We start from the raw sequence: 21114 nt of genomic DNA on the forward strand, positions 1-21114 counted from the left end.
ACGTGCAACAATTACGAAGAGTGCGTGAGGACTTTGCCACCGATGGAGGCACACAATCGAGAGGGGAGTGTGGCGGGTGGAGTAGCGCCACTCTGCGGTGTCCAGCTACCATTGGACACTGTTTGTTTGCGCAATTTGGTAAATTGACATGATGGCCATTGCCAATGCCGTGAGCATCCATGAGCCACATGGACTTGACTTCTCGCGCTCACTTTTAATAATTTGCAATTAGTCAGCCCGTTGCCATGTGCCGAATGTTGGAGTACCTTTGCATGCAAACTATTCTGTGGCATTGGTTTTGTATCATTAAATCAATTAATTAAAATAATAAAAAGAATGCACAAATTTATATCGAAAACTAACCACTGTTATGCTACTCTTTTTGGGTTCAATTTGAACCAATTTTAATGGTTATTTGGGCGCATGCAAATTTATTTTAAGCGGGAATTAAATACATTATGAAAATGGCAAACAAAATTATAACAAAAGTTTTCAAATGTGGGGCTGCGAGCTGCGACCTGGAGCACGATTATTGCGTACAATCAATATAGAAATTCGTGCCAGATTACTCGCATTTGTTGTTGTTGTTGTTGTTGTGTAAAGCCATTGGTGTTGCTGCAACACTGTGGCAAGCACACACAGCTGTGGCACAATCTACGAGTGTGTTTTTGTTTGAATTTGTGCTTTGTGTGTGTGTTGCTTCTTTTTTTTCGTACTGTTTGAAGCCCCACAATTTGATATACACAAATCGATTTACTTGCGCATGCAAATAACTTTATTTGCTTAGTGGGTGGGCACAAATGGCTGGGTGTGGCAGCAGCAGGGGGGCCGCATGGGGGGCATGGAGCAGAGCCAACACAAAGGGAAGGAACAACAGAAACTGTTAACAAAAAGTCGACAGCCTGGGTTGGCTCAGCAGCCAAACAAATTTGCATAAATCGCAGTTGGTAGCACACATACATTGATACTCCCTCAAACACACACACAACCGCAATCACACCCTTAGATACACACACACACACATACACAAATATGTGCTTATTCACACCCATGCCACACGACATCGCCATCGACTGCCACAACGACATCGCCCAGCGCCTCTCGCCCATCCCTTTCGGCCATGCCCATCGACACGGAGTGAAAGGCGCAAGGACTAAGTGCATGCTTAAGTGTTTTCTTTTCCATTTACGTGCAACGCTGCGACGTTGGAGTGAGCAGCGCTCGTTGTGGCTTGTCTCTGTTCCCCGCTCTACCACGCTCCCACGGTTCAGCTCTCCCTCCCTCTCCAAGCCCATCTATTCCCTGCTTATATCCATATATGCATATGTAAATCAAGGTAAACAGAAATCTGTTACAGCATGATACCATTACAATGACATGCAACGGGCCACACACAAACACACAGAGTCGACGACGTCCCAGGCTCGACACACGACACGAGACACATGCCACACGCCCCCCAATCCAAACCCAATCTGATACACCCAACACACACACCCACAACCAAAGTAAACTAGATACTTATACACGTGTCTCATATTGACTGCGATATGTTATACAAATGAGATATTGATGCCGCACCATTACAACAGCAGCAGCAGCAACCTGCCAGCCCGCCAGCCAGCCAGCCTGCCAGACATCCTCGAGTGACGGCAAACAAAGCAGGAAGAGCAGCAGCAACAGCAGCAAGAGAAGGAGCTCCAGCAAGAGGAGCTCTAGGAGCAGTAGCCATAATGGAATAGGCGGCCATCAAAGCCCCGCATCAGGGGCTGTAGGCATGGACACGGATTGTTTAACTTGCGGCTTCCCCCTTGCAACCAAAGAGCCAAAGACCAGCATGGCCATTTCCATACGGTGTTCATTTACGCAACCTGAGCAGAGGCAGCGCTAAATGAGAGAGAAAGCCCAGCCTCGGACCATGTGCGTGTCCAATCATGAAGCAATCAAAGGCACACACGGAGAATGAAGGAAAGTGCAAGGAAAGGAATGGCAAGAAAAGAGGGGGAAAGGCAGAAAGCAAGCGAACTGCAAAAGCAAAGCTTAAAAGGAAAAGCCAACACCAAAAGGATTAGAAAAATAAAAGGAGAAACAAAGCCAAGACAGGGCAGAATTTTGAGAAAAATGAAGAAAAATTGATGGAAGAGTTATCTTTAATTGCAGATTCAGTCTACAATAGGAAAAGCACTGCAGATATGTATCTATTATTGTAACAAAATTGAACTGCGGTCTCCGGTTTCATGTTTACCACAAACAATTTATAAATAAACTTTTATTCGAACTTTAACATGGAACAGCTTTGGCTTTCTTTTTGTAAACCCTCCTCCTAAATTCGGACACCACTTTCGTCGCTCCTTGTCTGCCATTACGTTCTGTGGCCAAAGCTAATCAGCTGCACAGACAATCCAAAAATTGTCTCCTCATGCATTGAAAGCCATTTACCGATCAATATCTCCACACTGTGCCCCAGAGCTTACACATTTTTGGGGGCACAAAATAACAAACGAAATTAAATTTGTACCGATGAAAACACCTTCAAAGCGACCCTCAACCGCAAAGGCAACAAATGGGAGGGGGGCCCAAACAACAACAACAACAACAACAACAACAAGAGCAAGAGCAACAACAAAGAGTGAGAAATAGGGCAAAATGCAATAAGAGAGAATTCAAATTTGAAATGTGGCGGAAATTGAAATCGAAGGCGTTGAAGTGATTTCGTCTCGCAAAAATTCAATTGAAGCGCCGCAAAACCCCCCAAACAAAATGTCTCACACAACAAGAGCAACAGCAGGAGGGGAAGGGGGAGCAGGAGCAGGAGGAGCCACAGCAGTTGAACCACTTCACCACCAGAGCTCCTGCTCCTGCTCCTCCTCCTCCTCCTGCTCCTGCTACAGTGCCACTCGAAGTTCTTATTGTGGCAGGGCTTCTGCTTCTGGTTACGCGATGCGGTTCGGTGCTGGTTTTGCGGCTCCTTTCGCATGCAACTCCTCGACTCGACTTGGGTGCACAATTTTTCCGCTGCATGCAATTTTAATGCGATTTTGGATTTGATTTGTAACCAAAAAAATAAGCCAAACAAACTTTACCCTCTCTCTCTCTCGCTCTCTGAAAAGTGGTGCCGGTCTGTGGTTATTGTTGTAGCTGTCGTCGTTGTAGCAGTTCCTATTCCCAGTTCCAGTTCCAGTTGCTCTTCCTGTGACTCCTGATGCTGCTGCTCCTCCTTCGCTATTTGCTCCTCTTGTAACTCTTCTTGTTGCTCCTCTTGTTAAGTGCAAATATAAATTCAGCGGCGCAGTAAACTGCGAGAGGAATGGCATGGAATCCTTTTGCTGGGCTTGGGTTCCGGGGTTTCTGGGTCTTACTGGGGGGGTCAAATATTTATTTGTTGCCGAGCACAAATTTTATTCAGCATACTTTCATGCGCCGCTGCCGCTGCAGCACAATGTGGCACAATTCGCGATGGAAGCTGCACTCAGAGCAAAATTTAGATAACATATCAAATGGAAATAAATTCCGAATTTTCGAGCCAAAGCAAACCATTGATAATTATGATTTAAATAAGTATTTTTTTAGGTGTTTTTTAGATATTTATCACATTAAATATATTAATTTTTCTCTGTGTATAAAGTGGAACTGGTGCTGGTCCTCGAATGTTCCTGGGAAGTGCAACTGGAACTGAGGCGCATAAAACCTTCCGTTGCCATTCAAGTGGAAAAGTTTAAGCCAACTTTGTGCCCTCTCCATCCGCTGGCCCCTTACCCCAGCTGAGTCCCAAACAATTCAAGCGCGAAAATGCGCTCACAGAAAAATCATTCAACGGCAGCCGCAGCAGGAAAAGGCAGTGGAGGGAAAGGGTGTCGCGGTGCACTGTCACCACTCGATGGGGCAGGGGCAGGGGCAGGGTCTAAAAATGCCAATTATGGCGACTAGAGAGTGGTGGCCCTGTGCGCCAAGGCACTACAACAATAGCGGCAAGAGAGTGGAAAAACTGTGGCATGCTTTTGAGCACATTGCGTATGCGCCATGCTGTCGCAGACATGTTTGCGCCGCAGCCATGTTTATGGCAAGTTTATTTATGCAGCAAGCACACAGAACTTAATTAAAGTAACAGTCGCCGTCAGCCCCAGGCAATGGGTCAACGCTGATGTAGCGGAGAACAACTCCGAACTGGTCAAAGTTGAAGGAAGGAAGAATTGGGATGGAGTGCAGTGGCAGTGGCAGTGGCAGCGCCAGTCGAGTGGCTGAGAGCTGGCCAGGCCACAAAACAATTGTAAACTCAATTAAATCCAAGCACCGCTGCGCCGTCAGTCCAGGCTCTTAGCTACAGGCCCAAGTTCTCGACTCAAGCACTCCTTCCGTTCAACTCTTTCTCGCTCCCTCTCTGTGACTCATTCTGTGGCGCTCCTTCTGTGCCGATTTCCTGCCTCATTCTGTGACACTCTCTCTCCCTGTGCCCCTTTGCTCCACTCATTCTGTGGCACTCTCCCCGGGTGTGCTGATAACATACGACAGTTGTGACTTTAAAAATCCCTTTTCGCAATTTTTGCACAAAACTTGTGCAGGATTAATGGCTCGAGCGGCCCAGGCAGCCATGCAATTAAAATGCAACAACAAGGGGCACCGGAAACAGGGGGCAGCAGCACCAACAGCAGCAGCAACAGCTGCAGGAGTGGGCGGAAATGGAGCAGAAAGATTGCTGTGACTTCGGAGCGTTTGAAAATTCGCATGTGTGACGGAGCCAGGGGGCTGGGAGGGGAGGGAGCACAGAGGGCCGACCGGAGATAGCCACGCCACTTTAAAGTGGCTGCCGAGGCAGCAAAACGAACAGCAGCAGCACCACCACCAGTCGCATCAGACAGGGGCAGCCACACTAGTTACTGCCTCATGGGAGGCGACACAGCATTGTCCACACACAAACACACACGCGGATGCACACCGCACCGTGGTGGAGTTTGAGTCGCCGCCAGCATTGTACGGGCTTTTTGCCCGCAATGGCCAAAGACAAATAATGCAATTTCCTGACTAACTCATTTGGGGTGGCCACCGTGGCCTCCCTCCTCAACCAGCTGGCAGGCGGTGTGGCCCAGTGGTGGCAGTGGCAGCAGTGTCGTGTCACTGACACTTGGTCCCCACTCAGACATTCATTACCTAGGCCCAGAGTCTGGTCCGCTCTGATCAAAGGCACAGGCGAGAGATCTGCAAGAGACTAACCAAGAGTGATCACTGCACACTCGGCTGCTTCATCCACATCCAATTTGAGCTCCCTCGAGGCAGCACAACTCTGCTGCTGCCACTCCGTTTGCTGATGCAATCATTGCCCACTCCAATGGCAACTTCTGGTTTCATGTAGCAACTGCAACTGCAAGATTAATGCGGTTCAGCATCGAACTTTAAACTCATTTTTAGCCCCGACCACAGAACTTGATGCCGGCCCCCAGTCGTTGACACACACACACAAACACACACGCACATGGGGCTTCCAGGACTCTAGCAGCAGTCTGGGAGCGGTGGCAGTCCATTCGGTGGCAGACGAAACACATGTTCAGCAAACCAGTGGCAATGTCCTGCCCGGCACTTGGTCCCTGGCCCTGTAATTTGTCCCCTTACTTGTTGTTTGTTTTGCGCAAAAGTTTGCGGCGACAATTGTTTTGCGGTGTTGCAACAGCACATGCCACATAGAAGCACACAGCACTCTCCGCCCCTCCTCCCTCCCCCTAAGACACACTGCTGCAATGATTGCGAGTGCAATTTTCTTTTGAAATTTTCTTGTTGGCATGTTGTAATTTTGGTTTTTGTCCGCATGGCTGCCTGCGGGGAAAAGCCAAGATTTATGGCGCATCGATTTTTGCCCCAAAGAACACTCATGCAAGTGCGTGTGCTTGTGCGTGTATGTATGTGTGGTGTGTGTGTGTGTGTGCCTATTTTTCAATAAGTGTCAGAGACGCAAAACGATCCATCCATGTCGCGCTTATCACATCGGATGCCGCTCATATATCAATTATTTTGCAATCATTTTAAAGTAGAACAAACACTCAGTTCGGACAGCGATAAGCGATGGTCATGGAAGAGTCCCAAATTAGAAGATATGTAGAGCTGCTCCTAGGCCTCCTTCCGGGTCACTAGTCATCGGTGCAGTTGCGCAGCATGCGCCACGTCGTCCAGGTGAAGCAGCCGAGGTAGCCATCCTGGTTGACAAAGGCCTTGTCCTGCTCGCAGGATAGCTCCTTGGCGCCTTCGCTGGTGCACAGGTAGAAGTTGTTCGGCGAAGCGCTGGGCTGCGGCTGCCAGGCGGAGAGGCCCTTGCAGTCGGGCTCGGCGGCGTCCAGGTTGACGCACTGCGGGTTCAGCAGATTCGCCTGCAGGCAGCCCGAGAAGGTGGCATTGTTCACAAAGTAACAGTCCTTGTCGCACCAATCCTCGATTACTTGGCCATCGATGCAGAAGTAGAATTTGCGTATATCCTCGCCGCCCCACAGCTCGTCCTCGTACTTGCACACGACTGGATCGTCGCCGGTCGCACCCAGGCTGGCGGTCCAGCCCACAGCCAAGATGCCAAGGAATATCAAAAGAGCTGCGGAGGATAATTACAATTAATAATAGGAGTAATTGGGGAACTTAACCTACTTTTTTGCATGGTGAATCCTTTTTTTGGGTTAGGTTATCCAAAGGTTGCGTTCAATTTGAAGATCTGAAACAGACTAAACTATGTAAAGGCACTCGCTTGGGCTTTTATAATATTCTATCCAATCAGTGGCACTTATCGCGGGACCATATCATTGTCAATAACACTTTGTTCCAAGTGATGAACGTTTTTCGAGGGCGATTTTCGGCTGCGGTGCTAATGTTCCTCATACGCCGTGTGGTTATCTCCTTCTGCTATGCAGATAATGGCGAATTCTTGACTTAATTTTCGACTGTTTTCAACAGATACCACGCCTCTCAAGTGGCCAAGGCCTGTACAAATTGATGAGCATTTTCCAAGAATCAGAGCCACACACACTCCCGGATGTCTTAGGGGCGCGAAAAATACTTATTTTGTGTGCCATCTGCGGCTGTCTATTAGCCGGAAACTTTTAATTGAATTCACGCGGAGAGCATGCATCGATGGCAAGCCTATTGGAATTTATGTCGATTATATTGTCAACTTTTTCCGTGCTCCACGAAGTTTCCCTATTTAAACTTGGCGCCACCGTAAATAGACTGCAAAAAGTGAGCCAGGACACAGAGAGAGAGATAGAGAGTGCCTTCTGCGTTCTGCGGGTAAAAGAAGTTCCAATTGACATCGTGACTTGACAACAAAAGTGTCTCACCAGCAGCCAGCTGCTGGCCAACTTTTTTTCTCTCTCAGGTTACAGAGGCCGCAAAGTGGCTTCCTCGCAGGTTCTCGCGCAGGCTCTTGCCGCTTTTTAGCCAAATCAATTAGAAGTTTTGACAGCGGCTGTGTCTGCAGCTGAACACAAAATCCATTCCCTCATTTCATTATCTGTGTGGGGTGGCTATACTTGGGCTCGTAATTAAATTTTCGTCTGATTTCTGCAGCAGTAATTTCCAAATTTACCTTCATTTGAAAGGCAATTAATGTCCATGCTATCGCTATGATAAGCAATGACAGATGTGTGCGTACAGTAGTCCAAAAATGGCTCTGTATTTTCCTTGACAGTGAATCACTGTCAATGGGGGAAATTCTAAAGAAGAGCCATCGAACGATGACAGCGAGTCGGTCGCTGATATTCATCAGTTATGTGGGGAGAGTTACAGCCCATGCCCCAATGTGGTGTCATTCCATTCAGAACTCATAACAATCTCATCGTTCGATTGCAGGGAGCAGCAGCAGCAAACTTTAAACTCTGTTACTTATCTAATCAGAAACTTGTCCACGGAGCGAGAGCTGAAAAGTGGGAGAGCGACGACGTCACATTGGGCTAAAATAGAATAGAAAGGCCCAGGCCCATAGCCAGAGCCAGACGGAGAGAGAACCCATGAAAAATGACTGTAAAAATAGCCATGATAGCGTTGCAGGGGCAACAGCAGTAAAGTCATGCAATGGGCAATGGGCATGGAGTACGAGTGCGAGTACTCGCACCACAATAAGTATAAAAACCAAAGACAATGGCGACGCCATCAATCAGTCGAGTCGTGTTTCTCTGTACGTACGCACCACAGCCGCATCCGAGTGATACCAGAGATAGCAGCCAGCAAGAAGCATATAAATTTATTAACGAACACGGCTTATGGGCAAATGATGAAAGCCCGACAAACGGAGAGCATCCACAGCAGCAGCAAATAGTAGCAAATTGCAGTAAAGGAAAACCCCAGAGAAGGAGGCAAAGAGAGTCGAGAGAACGAGAGCGATAGGAGGAGAACTTTGTGCGAGTATAATAAATGTTCTGGTTGCCGTTCGTGATGAAATTATTTATGAAAAATAAATGGAATATGTTGCTCTTGACGGTGATGGCGATGGTCGTGGTGCTGCCACCGTTGGGGGCGGCTCGAGCGACTTCCGACCCTGACACGGCCACGAATGCAACATGCAAACACGCCACGGACATGTGGGGAGATCCGAATCCCAACTTATTCTACGTATGCTCCGCGGACGGACAGCAGCCGCTGCAGCTGCAGTGCCCGCAGGGACGTGGATTTTTCAACGGACTCGGATATTTGGGCTGTTTACCCTACGACCACTGGCCGGCCTGTCAGTTGGCCACGGACGCAACGGCAACGGCAACGGCGACGACGACAGCGGCAGCGACAGCGGCTGGCTGTGACAGCGATAGCGAGCACTTTACACAGCCCTGGCCTGCTCCGGATCCCAATCAATTCTACATGTGCCCAGCCACGGCGGCCACACCGCTGCTCCTCAACTGCGCACACGGCAAGGGCTTCGTGGCCACCTCGGATGCTGTGGGCTGTGCGGATTGGACTGTGTGGCGACGCGAGATGCAGTGCGAGGACTACTATTGAGCAGCCTCCGCGAAATATGTATGCTTATATCCCTGACAGCCTACAGGCAATAATCATCCTTGTGCTGGCAAATATTCGACTCGAATCTTAATTTATTGGGCACATCTCTTGGACACACCTCTGTACATATACCAAGCGCTGAAAGACATGCCATCTACACTATTTTTATCTATAAATAAACACAAAGTTTCTATATATAAAATGAGATAACAGATTGCAAGATATTTCTGTGTTTGTTTTGCGCACAAATAACCTTCAAGAGTGACTTTGAAAGCGGTTGATTAGAGCTCATTCGTGTCCATTTATGGGATTAACTTTGTGCAAATTGTATTCCATTTGTGTATGGAAGATAATTTTCATTGGAATTGCTGCTCATTTAAGCATATTAAATGATTTGCTTGGTTGCGGCATGTGGGGTAAATCCTTTTAGTTCCCACACTCCTTCCACAAGCCACGCATTATCCTTTGCCATTACTCTCCTTTGTGCTGGCTGTGCCTTTTGTCTGCCGACTGTCTTTCTGTCGGCTACTGTCTGCCGTGTCCCGCCTCATTCCTTGGCGGTCAGCACTGGCACTGGGCCCCGCATTCCCTTTTGCCTCGTAGACAGCTTTGATGTGCTCTTTTTTACTTTGTCATTCCCTTATGTGTGGATACTTTTTACGGCCACTGGCAGCAGGAGCAGCTGCTGTCTCCTCCACTCACTTGCACTTACGAGCATAAGCCTTTGTTCTTGCCGTCATAAAACATAGCCCCGGCTCAGGTATACAGCGGCATGCGGCAGGCAGAAGGATGATGATGATGACACATGCAGCTGGATGGTGCATAAAAAAAGGGGAACGAAAAAGCCGTGCGCTTTATCGGAAATTGCATTCTGCTTTGAGCGCGTCCAGATGCAGGAAATTACTGTCAACTGTTAATGCCCGGGATAGGAGCACACGACCCTAAGACCCCCAAGAGCCACGGACAGAAGCAGCATCCCGCATCAGAGCCTGCCTCAGGCTTTAATAAATCTTCAATTTGCATATATATATATTCGTGGATATATTTTTTCCTTCCATTTGTGCGAGGCCATTAATCAATGGACCCTGGGGCCAATGGCGGGCAACAGCACGTATACGTAATTTTAATTGCCACTGAAATAAAAGTGTTTAGTCTGTGCGGGGGAGGCAAAGGTCGTGGAGAATGAGTAGGTGTGGGCCTGAGGATGGTCTTCAATTTAATTAAATGTTTGCTAGCTGCTGCTGCTCTCAGCAGAAATCAATGAAGGCGACTTCTTATTTATTGCGTACACTCGACCCCAGAGCCAGGACCCGCAGGAGCAGTCGGCATTCGCGTAATGCTGACGCAGACAAGGATTTTCATCAGCGGAAAGCTAATTAGACAATTGGCAACTGAACCGAAGCTGATAATGTTAGGGGGGAGTATACTTGGAAAATTAAATACCTTAATACAAATTGTCAATGGGGGGAGAGAGCATAAATGAATGGAGTTTAAAGTTGAATGCAGCACACTCAGCTGGGAATCAATATCTCTTAAACTCAGCTATTCGTTATGGAAGAGGAAACACGGGAAACAATGGACTTCATAGAAACCACAGACAGAGTGGCTCCCAAAGGGACGACGCATGGCGCGTCTCCCTTCCCAACTTTTGCTGGAGGGACTCTTCATTTCGTTGATTGCCCCACCGCAGGCGCAATAATATTGATCGATCCATTGCCCTTCAATTTATGTTCTCCCTTTTTGCTTTAAATTTAACAGAGCAGTGCAGGGCAGACCGCACACAGACCCAATGATGGAACGATGGACTGAGGCAGGGTTAATGTGGCAATGCGAATCCCAAATGTGGACAAAAATGCAATACGAAGTGCAGCGAGCGAGCGAGCTGGTTGCCGACTCTCTGTAGGTATGGATGCACATGTGGCACCAAGGCCAGTACCGGTTAAGGCATGCGTAGCATGCAAACAACCTGCCACACACTGGGGAGGGCACATGGCTGCTGCTCCTGCTGTTGCTGTGGCAGCTAATATGTGAGTTCCAGGTGCGGACTACCAGGGCCCATTATTGACGCAGGCTATTTACTTTCGATCAGTGCATTCCCACCCCTCAACGAGGTGTAATAATGTTTATTAATGTTCAAAAAAACAGTTTCAATTGCCACTTCCTCGTGAAGGACTCTGTTACACACTCCGCTCCTGTTGCGGCTGAGTGTGCTGTGGCTTCAATCCATTTACAGGTGTTTGCCCAGAGTCAATGCAGACGCAGCCAGCCGTAAAACATTTGTCACATTTACATTAAAAGCAGCAGTAAACCAGGCAGGAACCCAGGCTTCATCTGTGTTTGCACAGTGCACCGCCGCGCTGTTGCACCACCCCACCCAGCCGAGCCACCCACAGCCATGCCACACTGTAGACCCGCACCCGGCTATGCAATTTATTTGCACAGTGCACTTGCCAATTAATTCTTATCTCAGCAGCCATGCAGATGCAGGTTGCCTTTCCCGGCGACTGCATAAATCAATGTGCCTGAAATGATAACTCATCCAAGGCACAGCCAGTTCTCCCCTGCCTCATATGCTCTCCGCATCCATACATTCATTCATTCTCGTATATTCTGGCACACAAATCTTGCTCTAGATCTGCCCCTTCGATTGGAAAGTTTGATTTGAGATGGAGGAGGAGGTAGCAATAGAAGCAGGAGCAGACAATGTGTGTGCCAGTGTGGGAGCTATTGCAACTCACTCAATTTGATGCTGTCAAATGTGCTGGCAAGACTCTGTCTGCTCTCCCCACCACCCCTCGTACACCACGGGGCAAAGGCAAGGGCAACTGCTGCACTACGTCTTTACAAACACAGAGAGAGGTCTTTGGCCGCCCTCAACCAGCGGCGTCTAATTGAATTGCACTGCGATAATGGCCCTGGCACCTCATTCTCTGTGACTCTGTATGCAGGGTGCCTCTCTGTGTGCCTCTCTCTGTGCTGCCTAATTGAAAAGTGTTGTTACCTCGGCCCAAATATCTGCTCCGATTTTGCGATAAATCTGCAATCAGTTTCGTGTGTCTGCGTCTCCATCAAAGATGAATGGCATGCGGCATTTGAGAGCATTTGAGAGCAGTCTGAGGTGAAAGTTTGCCACTGAGATTATCAATTTAAATGGATGGCAAATCTTTTGCTGGCTGCTCAAATCATTTAATATTCCATTTGGGGTCACTCGACTCATGTCTTTGCATTTCAAATGCTTCCAAGGAAAACGTTTATGCAACACTTTTCTTTTGCCATTATTTATTTATGTATGCTAATTGGATACAAAAGCTGAGAGGATACAATCCAATAGGAGCTTACTCTCAAAAATCTCTCGGAATACTTTCAGGAACATTTCAAAGGCGAATGCGGGCGGTGTGTGTGTCAGAGTCTGACGCTGAGGAAGATTTGTCAGGCCGTGTGGATTACAAACAGAGTCACCGCAATAACGGACTGCCCCGCATAAATTCATATAATTAAAGCGATCCAATTATGGCGACTCGGTGCTGCTGTCGACCCTCCTCTCTTCCTTTCAGCGCGCAAAATCTGTGGACGAGGACACCCGCTTTCCTTTCGCGACGGTGGCCCTTGGTAGCGGTGGCGGCGCCTCAGGTGAGGCGGCACACGCAGCCGCTGGGAAATGCTCGCGCGCTTGGGTAATTAATTATGTCAGCTGCAATGACGGGGCCTGAAAACATCCGCCATGTACTCGTGGCGGAGGGGCAAAAAAATTGTGGCCACGGCCTCTGTCTGGGTGGGGTTTGGGTGCTGGGAGCTGGGCCAGGGTCGCGGGGCTTCGGCCGGAAACGGAAATAAGCACAAACAGTTGGCGACGGCAGCCGAAACAAACAAGTTGCTCTGCATTTGCCGAAATGATTTATTAGAAACGACATTTCAATTTTTCATTCGCCAAGTCCTGGGGCGAAGACGACGGCGCGCCGTCGGCGAAAATAAGAAATACGCGTGGAAATAAATAACACGAAAATTTGCCTGTTGACAAAAATGTTACAATTTCACATGCAACTAAATGCGTATTTCCGGCCGGAAGGGCACAGCAGTGGAAATGTGCGTGGGTCGTGGGTCCCTTGCCGGATGTAGTGACAGCACTTCCGCTCTGCCGCCATTTAACTGTTTGATTGAGCCTGTCCCACAGCCAGACAGGGATCCCTTTGAAGGTGCCATACCCATTAGGTTGAAGGAGCGCACAAGAGTATCCTCCAGAAGTGCTTCAAAAGGACAAGGAAAAGGACATCTAGCCACAGACACACATCACACAGTGGAAGCGCACACGAAAGCCACAAGGAAACAATAAATTTGCAGCAATGCGAAGCGGAAATGTTTGTAACGGAAATAGAGGAAACGCAGCAGAGTGAAGTGCAGCAGGAGCAAGAGCTGGAGTGCGAAGAGCAGTAGCAGCAGCAGCAGCAGTAACAGGATAACAGGAGCACAGTGTCCTCCTGCCCGCAAAGTTGTCGCATGGCGCACGGGCAAACAAACAAAGTAATTGGTGCACACAAATTGCCCTTCGCCAAAAGAAGTGGCGTTAGCCGAAGAAAAAGATGCAGAAGAAGAGAAAACTACGGATGAATGGCTGCTTGAAAGGAGAGAGCAAGTAATGGCTAGTAAATTGTATTATGACCATCCATGATGTGGTTGGTGGTGGCTGGTGGCTGCGTTCTGCGACCGACCAACCTAATGCCCCGGGTTGGCGCCCAGTCACAGCGAGAGTCACCGGCACTGGCACATAAATTATGCATATTTAGCCAAGTGAAATTGAAAACTAATTAATTACACTTGCAGCCCAAGGCAGGCGGCGGCTAAGAGTCGCCGCCGTGGAGCTGCCTGAGAAAAATGTTGCTCAACTTTTTAATTGCCAGCATCAAGTGTTTTTCAAATTGCTCATGGCTGTAATTATGGTCGAAAAGTGGCTGAAACGTGAGACATTCTGCGCCGGGCAAGGGTCGCCCAGGATTGCCAAGCTAAGCTACCAGTCTCTGCAAAAAGGAGCAAGAGCTCACAGCGAAAGTTCAGACACTTGTTGGCTCTTGCTATCCAGCTTGACAAACGCACTGTCTGTCTGTCTGTCCTTTCTCCCCTCCTTTGAGGTGAATCTTGAGGCGTTTACATGGACTCTTGGCTTTTGTATAGCGGAGCATATTTAATGAATTAATGTACGACGGATGTTGGCTGAATTTGTGGCCTTGGCAACCGTTGGATTTCGTAGACTTTACTAGCCCACATCTGGCCACTTCTCATGAAAGCTGCTGTCACGGCTATCCGGGCTAATTTAATGCTTTAAATTCAAAGTGTCAATCAAAGAAGGTATTGATCCAAGTCCCAGCCATGCACAGCTCAGACAGGTGCAGCCAGAGGCAGGCAAAAGGCAAATACCAAATATCAAGAGGAGCATAGGCCAAGGGTCACGTACGGTGGCGTGCCAAAGGGCGACCTTCCATCGACTCTTACCTTTCGGTGCTCCATCACCTGTCGTTTGCCTTGGGTTTATATGTTTTGAATTCGATACGTAGGCATAATACGATACAGTTTGCCCAAGCTCTTCTAAGCCTTTTGGGTCTGCGAATGTCGATCCCGGACTCACGGCAATGTTTCGTGTGGCAAGTGCCTGGGAGTTTTATTAGTTGGGCGGCCAGCAGTGTGGCAGTGGCAGGCAACCCTTTTCAAAAACATGATACTAATAAAAATCCATGTTAATGTTGCATGAATACCAAATAAATTGAGGCAGCCAACACGTACATATGGCATTCTCGCTGGCCGTATTTATTGATTGAACATAAAATTGGGCAATTTCATTGACGTTACATTTTTGTGTGCCTAAACAGGCGACCGGGGAGCAGTTGCTGGAATTGCTCGCAGATGCCTTCCGGGGCTCAAGACAAACACTGTCTTCTGTAAATAATTTATACCCAACCAAGTGACAAATGAATGCCTTGTCCCGGTCTTGGTCCCCAGTTCCCAATCCCCACCTAAGTAGCTGTCACCGCCAACGGCAGACTTACAGAAGAGAGACACACAGACACACAGAGACACACACAGAACCGCCACACTCTGGCTTATCGATTTCCATGACTCGTTCTCATTCTTCCACTCGCTTTGGCGGTGGCATGCCCCGTTTCGAAATCAATGCAAGTGGCAGCTGTTGTGGTTGCAACATTGCTGTTTTTCTCCCACTCTGAGGTGCCGCCTCCACGCGGATAAACAGTGCTTGATGTTCGCGTAAATGCAGCCAGAGCCAGAGCATTGGGCGACGCTTTCTACTCCTCATTTTCCAGCCGCATTATTAATGCATGTGTCTCTGTGCGGAACGGAACGGGTCGGGCGGGGATGGGAACGGAACGGAACTGTCGCTTGTTTGAGCAGAGATTTTTAGCGCGAATCAATCAAATCACATGACTGCTTGACTAACAGCCAGTGATTTGATTGATGAACTGCGTCAACGTCAGCTCTAGAGGGGGCTGGATAACGGATAACAGATAAAGCCAACGGTTGGCAGTCAAGTGTGGGTGAGGTGGGTGGGTGGGTCCTGGCTGCACGACTGCCACTTGGGATGACACGCACAGAGCAAACAGCAAACAGCAGCGGGAGCTCGAGAGCTTCAGCAGAATTAGCTTCATGACGCTGAGACTGAGGCTGAGGCGCCAAACCGCCTCAGCGCATCGCATTATTGATTAGTGGCTCAAGTCCTTATGGGGGCATTACTGATGCGGCATTAGATGCTTAATCAAAGTAGCCGACATCAGAGGGTGTCACGCCTGATCCCCTTCACTAATGAATATTTAATTTGCTGCCTTGGCTTCATTTAAAGTCATTTCCTTTCATTCTTTTCAAGGAATTTCGCAAAAGTTCTTGGGAAAGAAATAAGTTTGCATATTTTCTATTTGCAGTTTGCTTGGTCGTAATAAAATATTTTATTACTTTTTAAGTGTATTTGCTACTCGTAAAATTCTGTTGCTTGGCACATACCCTCCCCCTCCCACTTTATCCATTTCATGGCCATTCATTTTTTTTTTGTGGAATGTGGCATGCAATGTCACATGTGACGGAATGACTTGGCTTCGTTCCGTTCTGGCTTCTGGCATGCAAATTCCAAGTCGACTTCGAGTCAAGTCGAAGTTAGCGAAAGTATGTAAATGTCAGCAATGCTCTCGCTCCCCTTCCTCTCAGTAATGTCTCAGTAATCCGAGTTCGAAATTGAAGGCAAGCAAGTGGTCGGGGGGATGCTGCTCCTGATGAACTTTCCACGATTGCACTTGATATGGCTTCAGAATGGATTTTGCAAGTGGCTGCTCCACTTACCAGCGATATAATATATATGTCTGTATATATGGGAAGTCCTGTGGATTCCCAACTTTCGTGTAGGGCATTCCACTCTGTCATATGAGATTCGCTTCCTTGGCCTCCAGCTGGGGCTCCTGTAATTTGACTGCATTCTCATGCCTGTCTCTTGGCCACACACTCGCTCTCCTACTCGGCTTTCACATATTTTTTATGTAAATGTGCGAAAATTTCATCGCACACATAGACATCAAATGAAATTGTATTTCTGCGGCAGGGAAAGTACACACAGAAAGTAAAGCTCGACAAAGGCAGATGGAACAGAGGATGAGGCACAGAAATGTCTTATTCTCCCGTGCCAGCACCGGTGGTGGTGGCAGATGGCAGCTGGCAGCCGGTAGCCGGCATCGTTGTCCATGGCAGCACTCTGCTGCTCCTGCCCCCACATTCCTCTGCCTTTGCGGCTCATCATCATCACCAAGAACGACGACAACGACGACAACGACGTCGTTCCCATTTCATCATTGTCATAACTTTGTGTCACAATTTTACACTCCCCTCGCCGCACCGCCCACCCCAGGCGGACCGCATGTGTCCACGTTGCAAGCGGCAGCATCATTTTTCGACTCGAGAATGTAGACACTTTTTTTTATTTTTGAGGCTTTAGCCTGTCATAGATCCTGCCGCCAATAGGGGAAGGAATTCGATTTGTTTTGCAGCTGCAGCCATTTTCAGCACATATTACTATGGCCTGCGACCGGCATTTGTGCAACAACTGTGCCTGACACTGGGCGCCACTCGGTGGGGCATATACACATTTACTCACTCCTCCTTCTCTTTGCTGCAAATAAACAATTTCAGCATTGGCAGGAATGCTTTCATTCTGCATATGAATGCGGCTTTCCTGCGGGGTTTGCTTCCCTGTTTTCTGTTGGACATTTTCAGCAATTTATTGTGTCATCAACAGGGAGAAGCTGCTCCCAAAATCAGCTTAGAAGCATATGCCTGGAGTCGGAGAGTTGTGTCCCAGTATTTGGCGACGGCTGCAGAATGTTTTGCATCTTTCCTTGGACGAAACTTTGTTGCGAGCACAAACGACTCCATTGCATAATGTGATGATTGCGAAAATTGAAAGCAAACCCAAAAACTCATGGCAAGCCACCCAAAATGCAAGCTTCACAGAATCTCTGGAAGTTAACGCTTCCCCAGAACTGACTGACAAACTGCTTTAAGTGGCCCAAAACTTTGGTCATGGCTGGCTAAAAAAAAGCCAAGAAGGGAACAAGTGGAAGTAACTTTTACATTGTAAGTCCGCCTGGCAAGAGCGAGTGGCCGTGGGTAGGAGCTGGAGGGGCAGAGACCGAGAGAGAGAATAAATGTTAACAAGATGACTACGGGGCAAAAAATGTTCAGGCACTTTCATTGTTTCGCCTTTGAATGGAAAAAATTAACTGAACTGGACTCGAGTCCCTCTCGAGTACATTCCGTGGACAGGGGGGCATGCCACATTTGGTGCTGCCGAGACTGTGTGGTGTAGCAGCAGGCAGCAGGTCCGTGGAATGCCAACTTTTATTTGCATTTGCCAGCCAATAAAACAAACTTGGCCTGCGCGCATATTACGCGCAAATGAAACGCCTGGACGGACAGTCAATGGCATTGAAGGTTGTCGCCCGCCATTCGACCCGCACCCGCACCCCTTCCCAATCCCATTCCCCCTGCACCTTCTCATACCCCGCAATCGCTGTCATTTGGCCAAGCTTCTGGCGCATAAACTTTTGCTGCAACATTTGCCATCGCATTGTTTCCAAAGCATTTCTTTGGCAGGAACACGGAACTGGGAACTGGGAACAGGGACTGCTGCTGCTACTTTGGCTGGAGCTGAAGCTGGAGCTGGAGCTGAAGCTGGTGCTGGTGCTGGAGGGGCAGCAGCGAAATTAAAGTGCATTGTATGCTAAAAGTTTTCCTCCAGCAAACCGGAACAATGAAAAGTTCATGAAAATTTTTGCTTCAACGCATAAACAATAAACTTAAAACTTTTGACCATTAAAAACGCGCCACGGCCCAAGTGACAGTTGCTGTGCCTCTGGCGATGTTCGGTCTCTGAGGGAGACAGCTCTGGCAGAGGGAGGGAGGGGAGTCGCTGTTAGCCTGAAGAGTTTCCTTTCAAAAGTTTTGTGTTGCTCTAATGACAGAAATCGGCGTGAATTTGATGTTTGGCCAAGAAGTTTCCCCCCCACCATTATTGTTGCTTCTTAGTCAAGTCAAGTGAAATGCAATGCAGACAAAGGGGATTATTTGTAGAATGGATTATATTAAGTTTTTTAATTATAATAATATCGAAACCAATTTGAAAATAAACATCTGAACAATGATTGTATCGATATATCGATATACGTTTCATGCCAGCCCTGGCAAGCTTCACATTTTTTTTCCAGGGAATAAGTAATTACTTTGTCAGTGTAAAAAGTGTGCTTATTACAGTTGGAATAGAAAAATGGCTTGTTTCTCGCCAAGTAAAATGCCCAAGTGCTCACGCTTCAATGGGAAATGCAGCCCGGAAAAGGAGGAGCAGCTGCGCAACCAGATCCACAGCGAGTTGACCAAAGCACGCTACTGCGCCAACCCGACCTACACGTGCAGCTTGGTGCGCATCGAAGGCTACAAATATTGCATTCGCCACATTCTCTGGGATCCACTTGCACCGTACTGCCGCTGCTCATTTGAGTACTCGAACCGGCGTCAGTGCGTAAACGCGGTGCCCAAGTTTGATGCCCTGAACAACGAGATACTGTCCCCGCTTTGCTTCGAGCACTACAATCAGCTGCTAGTGCGCAAGAGCCAGATGACCTTGGGCCGTTTTCGTTGTGGCGTTGAGACCAATGAGACGCTGCTCAATAGTCTCTCCCATCACTTGAATGTAAAGGAGCCCGAGGCGCCGAAGCCCGTCGAGAAGAACGATGATGACGATGATGTGATTGATGTTGTGTCACCCCATGTGACCCCTTTACGTAAGTCCATTCATTCAATGGATGTTCAAAACTTGTCATTTATTTTCCTTGCAGTCTCGCAGGATTATCGCAACAGTTTGCAGAATGTGACAGATGCGGTGGCTTCGCGTCAACTCAGTACAGATTTTGCCTCCGATATTTCGAGCGATGATGAGGAGCCGCCATGCGTGCGGAACACCCTTCCAGATGTCGAATTTGATGAATCTGATTATGAGAGCATTGACTCTGACTACGACGATCCTCTGAAGTAATATCAATGCTCAGCCCAATTGTTGTGATGCCTTTTAATGATTTCTGGTCTTCATTTGTAGGCATGGCGGTGTTTACACTCGCCCCGAGGCTGTGTACAATGCTCTTAAAAAGGTGGAAAAACTTCAGTCTCTTTACGGCGAGGAGCTCAAGTTTTTTGGCACGCCACTTGCAGAAGCGCCGTCGCCAGTATTTAATTGACTTGCGCAAAGAGCAGGAGACCTACTGTGAGTATAATTTGACATAGAGTTTACCTGCGCATGCCACGAGAGTTCAAGTTGCAGGCAGCATCAAGGATCAGATTAAGAAATCACCGCACGAGATGAAGCTCTACGAAAAGCTGAAGGCTCTCAACAGCTATCATCGTCGGCAGGGCAAAGAGGCGTATTTCTACAAGCGATACAGAGAGAAACGCGAACATTCGAAGCCGGACTACGTGCCCAAGAGCTTCTACGTCTCAAAGTGCATCTTCAATTTGTATGGCCATCGATGTGGCATGCCGGCTATACAGTCCACTAAGCACTGCCGCAAGCATATCCTATCGGACAAGCGCCAGATGATATTCCGTGTTTGCGGCGGGGAACGCAACGGGATTGTGTGCCAGGAGCCCGTCTGGGACCTGGGGGACGAGACATGCGAGCTGCATAGATCCTTGGAGCCACCCAAGAAACAGTATAAACAAAAGGTGGGTGGAATATAGATAGTATAAGCGAAAACTACAAAAACCGCACCCACTGTCCCCCCAGTTCTATGAGCCAAAGCTTGATGAGCCAGCTGAACCTATTTTTGCTCCTCGTTACGCTGTCGTTAATCTCACACGAACTGAACCGACCCCAGCGTCTGAAAATATTTTGAATACAACAGCTGATGCATTTGACTTAGATATTGAAACAGTAACAGAGCTGGACAACTTTTTAACCCATGGGCTTACAGATGCTGACAATGAACTAGATATAGACACAATCCCAGATCAAGCCAATGCCGAAATTGAAACAGGCTATGAAGAGACTGTGTTATCTGAAGTTGGTCAGGGCAATTGCAATCTCAGCGACATATTGACACTGTTCGACGGCATGGAGACAGCTTGGTTTGACTCCACTGGCGAGGAGTAAAAATAAAATAATCAAAATAACTACCACGCATGTAAATACTTATAATCCCAATAACCTATAGGGCACCTTTATTTGCTATTTTTTCTTATTATCAAATATAAATATTATATTTCTATATCTTTCGCAGATACCTAAGAGCGAAGACGAAGAAGAAACTGTCTGCAGACAAATTGGCAGCAACTAAAAGACTCAAGGTACATTGCATACATGATTGAAAAGCAATCGATAAAAACTATCTTCAAAGCATAACATAACCAACATCCAAGACTTCGTTCACTGTAAATACTGCAGTTCCAAACCATTGAAATATAATGTTCAAGGTACAAAAATTTAAGCCGTTGATGGCATTTTTTCACAATATTTACGTACCATAAAAATGCCTTGAGAGTCTTAAAAACTACATTTAAAATTGATTATACTATCTATTATCTTGTGGAATTGCAAATATCTTGCATATTCTTTTCTAGGGGCATATT

General features: G+C 47.7%; 3 protein-coding genes across 3 annotated transcripts; 2 read left to right on the top strand and 1 right to left on the bottom strand.

The window, feature by feature from the left end:
* Positions 1-5893: 5893 nt before the first annotated feature.
* Positions 5894-6726, bottom strand: LOC117896867. The gene is made up of 2 exons (XM_034805397.1): positions 6622-6726; positions 5894-6568 (listed from the first exon to the last, which is right to left on the bottom strand). Exons 1-2 carry the CDS (start codon positions 6629-6631, stop codon positions 6117-6119), a joined length of 462 nt encoding a protein of 153 aa, XP_034661288.1. The 5' UTR covers positions 6632-6726; the 3' UTR covers positions 5894-6116.
* A 1390-nt stretch (positions 6727-8116) lies between these two features.
* LOC117896625 lies at positions 8117-9112 on the top strand. Its single transcript, XM_034805062.1, has one exon. The coding sequence runs from the start codon at positions 8380-8382 to the stop codon at positions 8956-8958; it is 579 nt and encodes a 192-aa protein (XP_034660953.1). The 5' UTR covers positions 8117-8379; the 3' UTR covers positions 8959-9112.
* A 9613-nt stretch (positions 9113-18725) lies between these two features.
* On the top strand, positions 18726-20669 carry LOC117896651 (KAT8 regulatory NSL complex subunit 2-like). The gene is given in 6 exon segments (XM_034805097.1): positions 18726-19277; positions 19332-19524; positions 19589-19676; positions 19678-19753; positions 19811-20211; positions 20273-20669. Coding segments are annotated over 6 exon segments (1638 nt in total). The 5' UTR covers positions 18726-18763; the 3' UTR covers positions 20639-20669.
* Positions 20670-21114: the final 445 nt, after the last annotated feature.

Source organism: Drosophila subobscura, chromosome O, assembly GCF_008121235.1.
Source record: "Drosophila subobscura isolate 14011-0131.10 chromosome O, UCBerk_Dsub_1.0, whole genome shotgun sequence".
Taxonomy (NCBI): domain Eukaryota; kingdom Metazoa; phylum Arthropoda; class Insecta; order Diptera; family Drosophilidae; genus Drosophila; species Drosophila subobscura.

Excerpts from the sequence above, each read along its gene's own strand:
- LOC117896625 (XM_034805062.1), top strand. The coding sequence starts at position 8,380 with ATGTTCTGGTTGCCGTTCGTGATGAAATTATTTATGAAAAATAAATGG.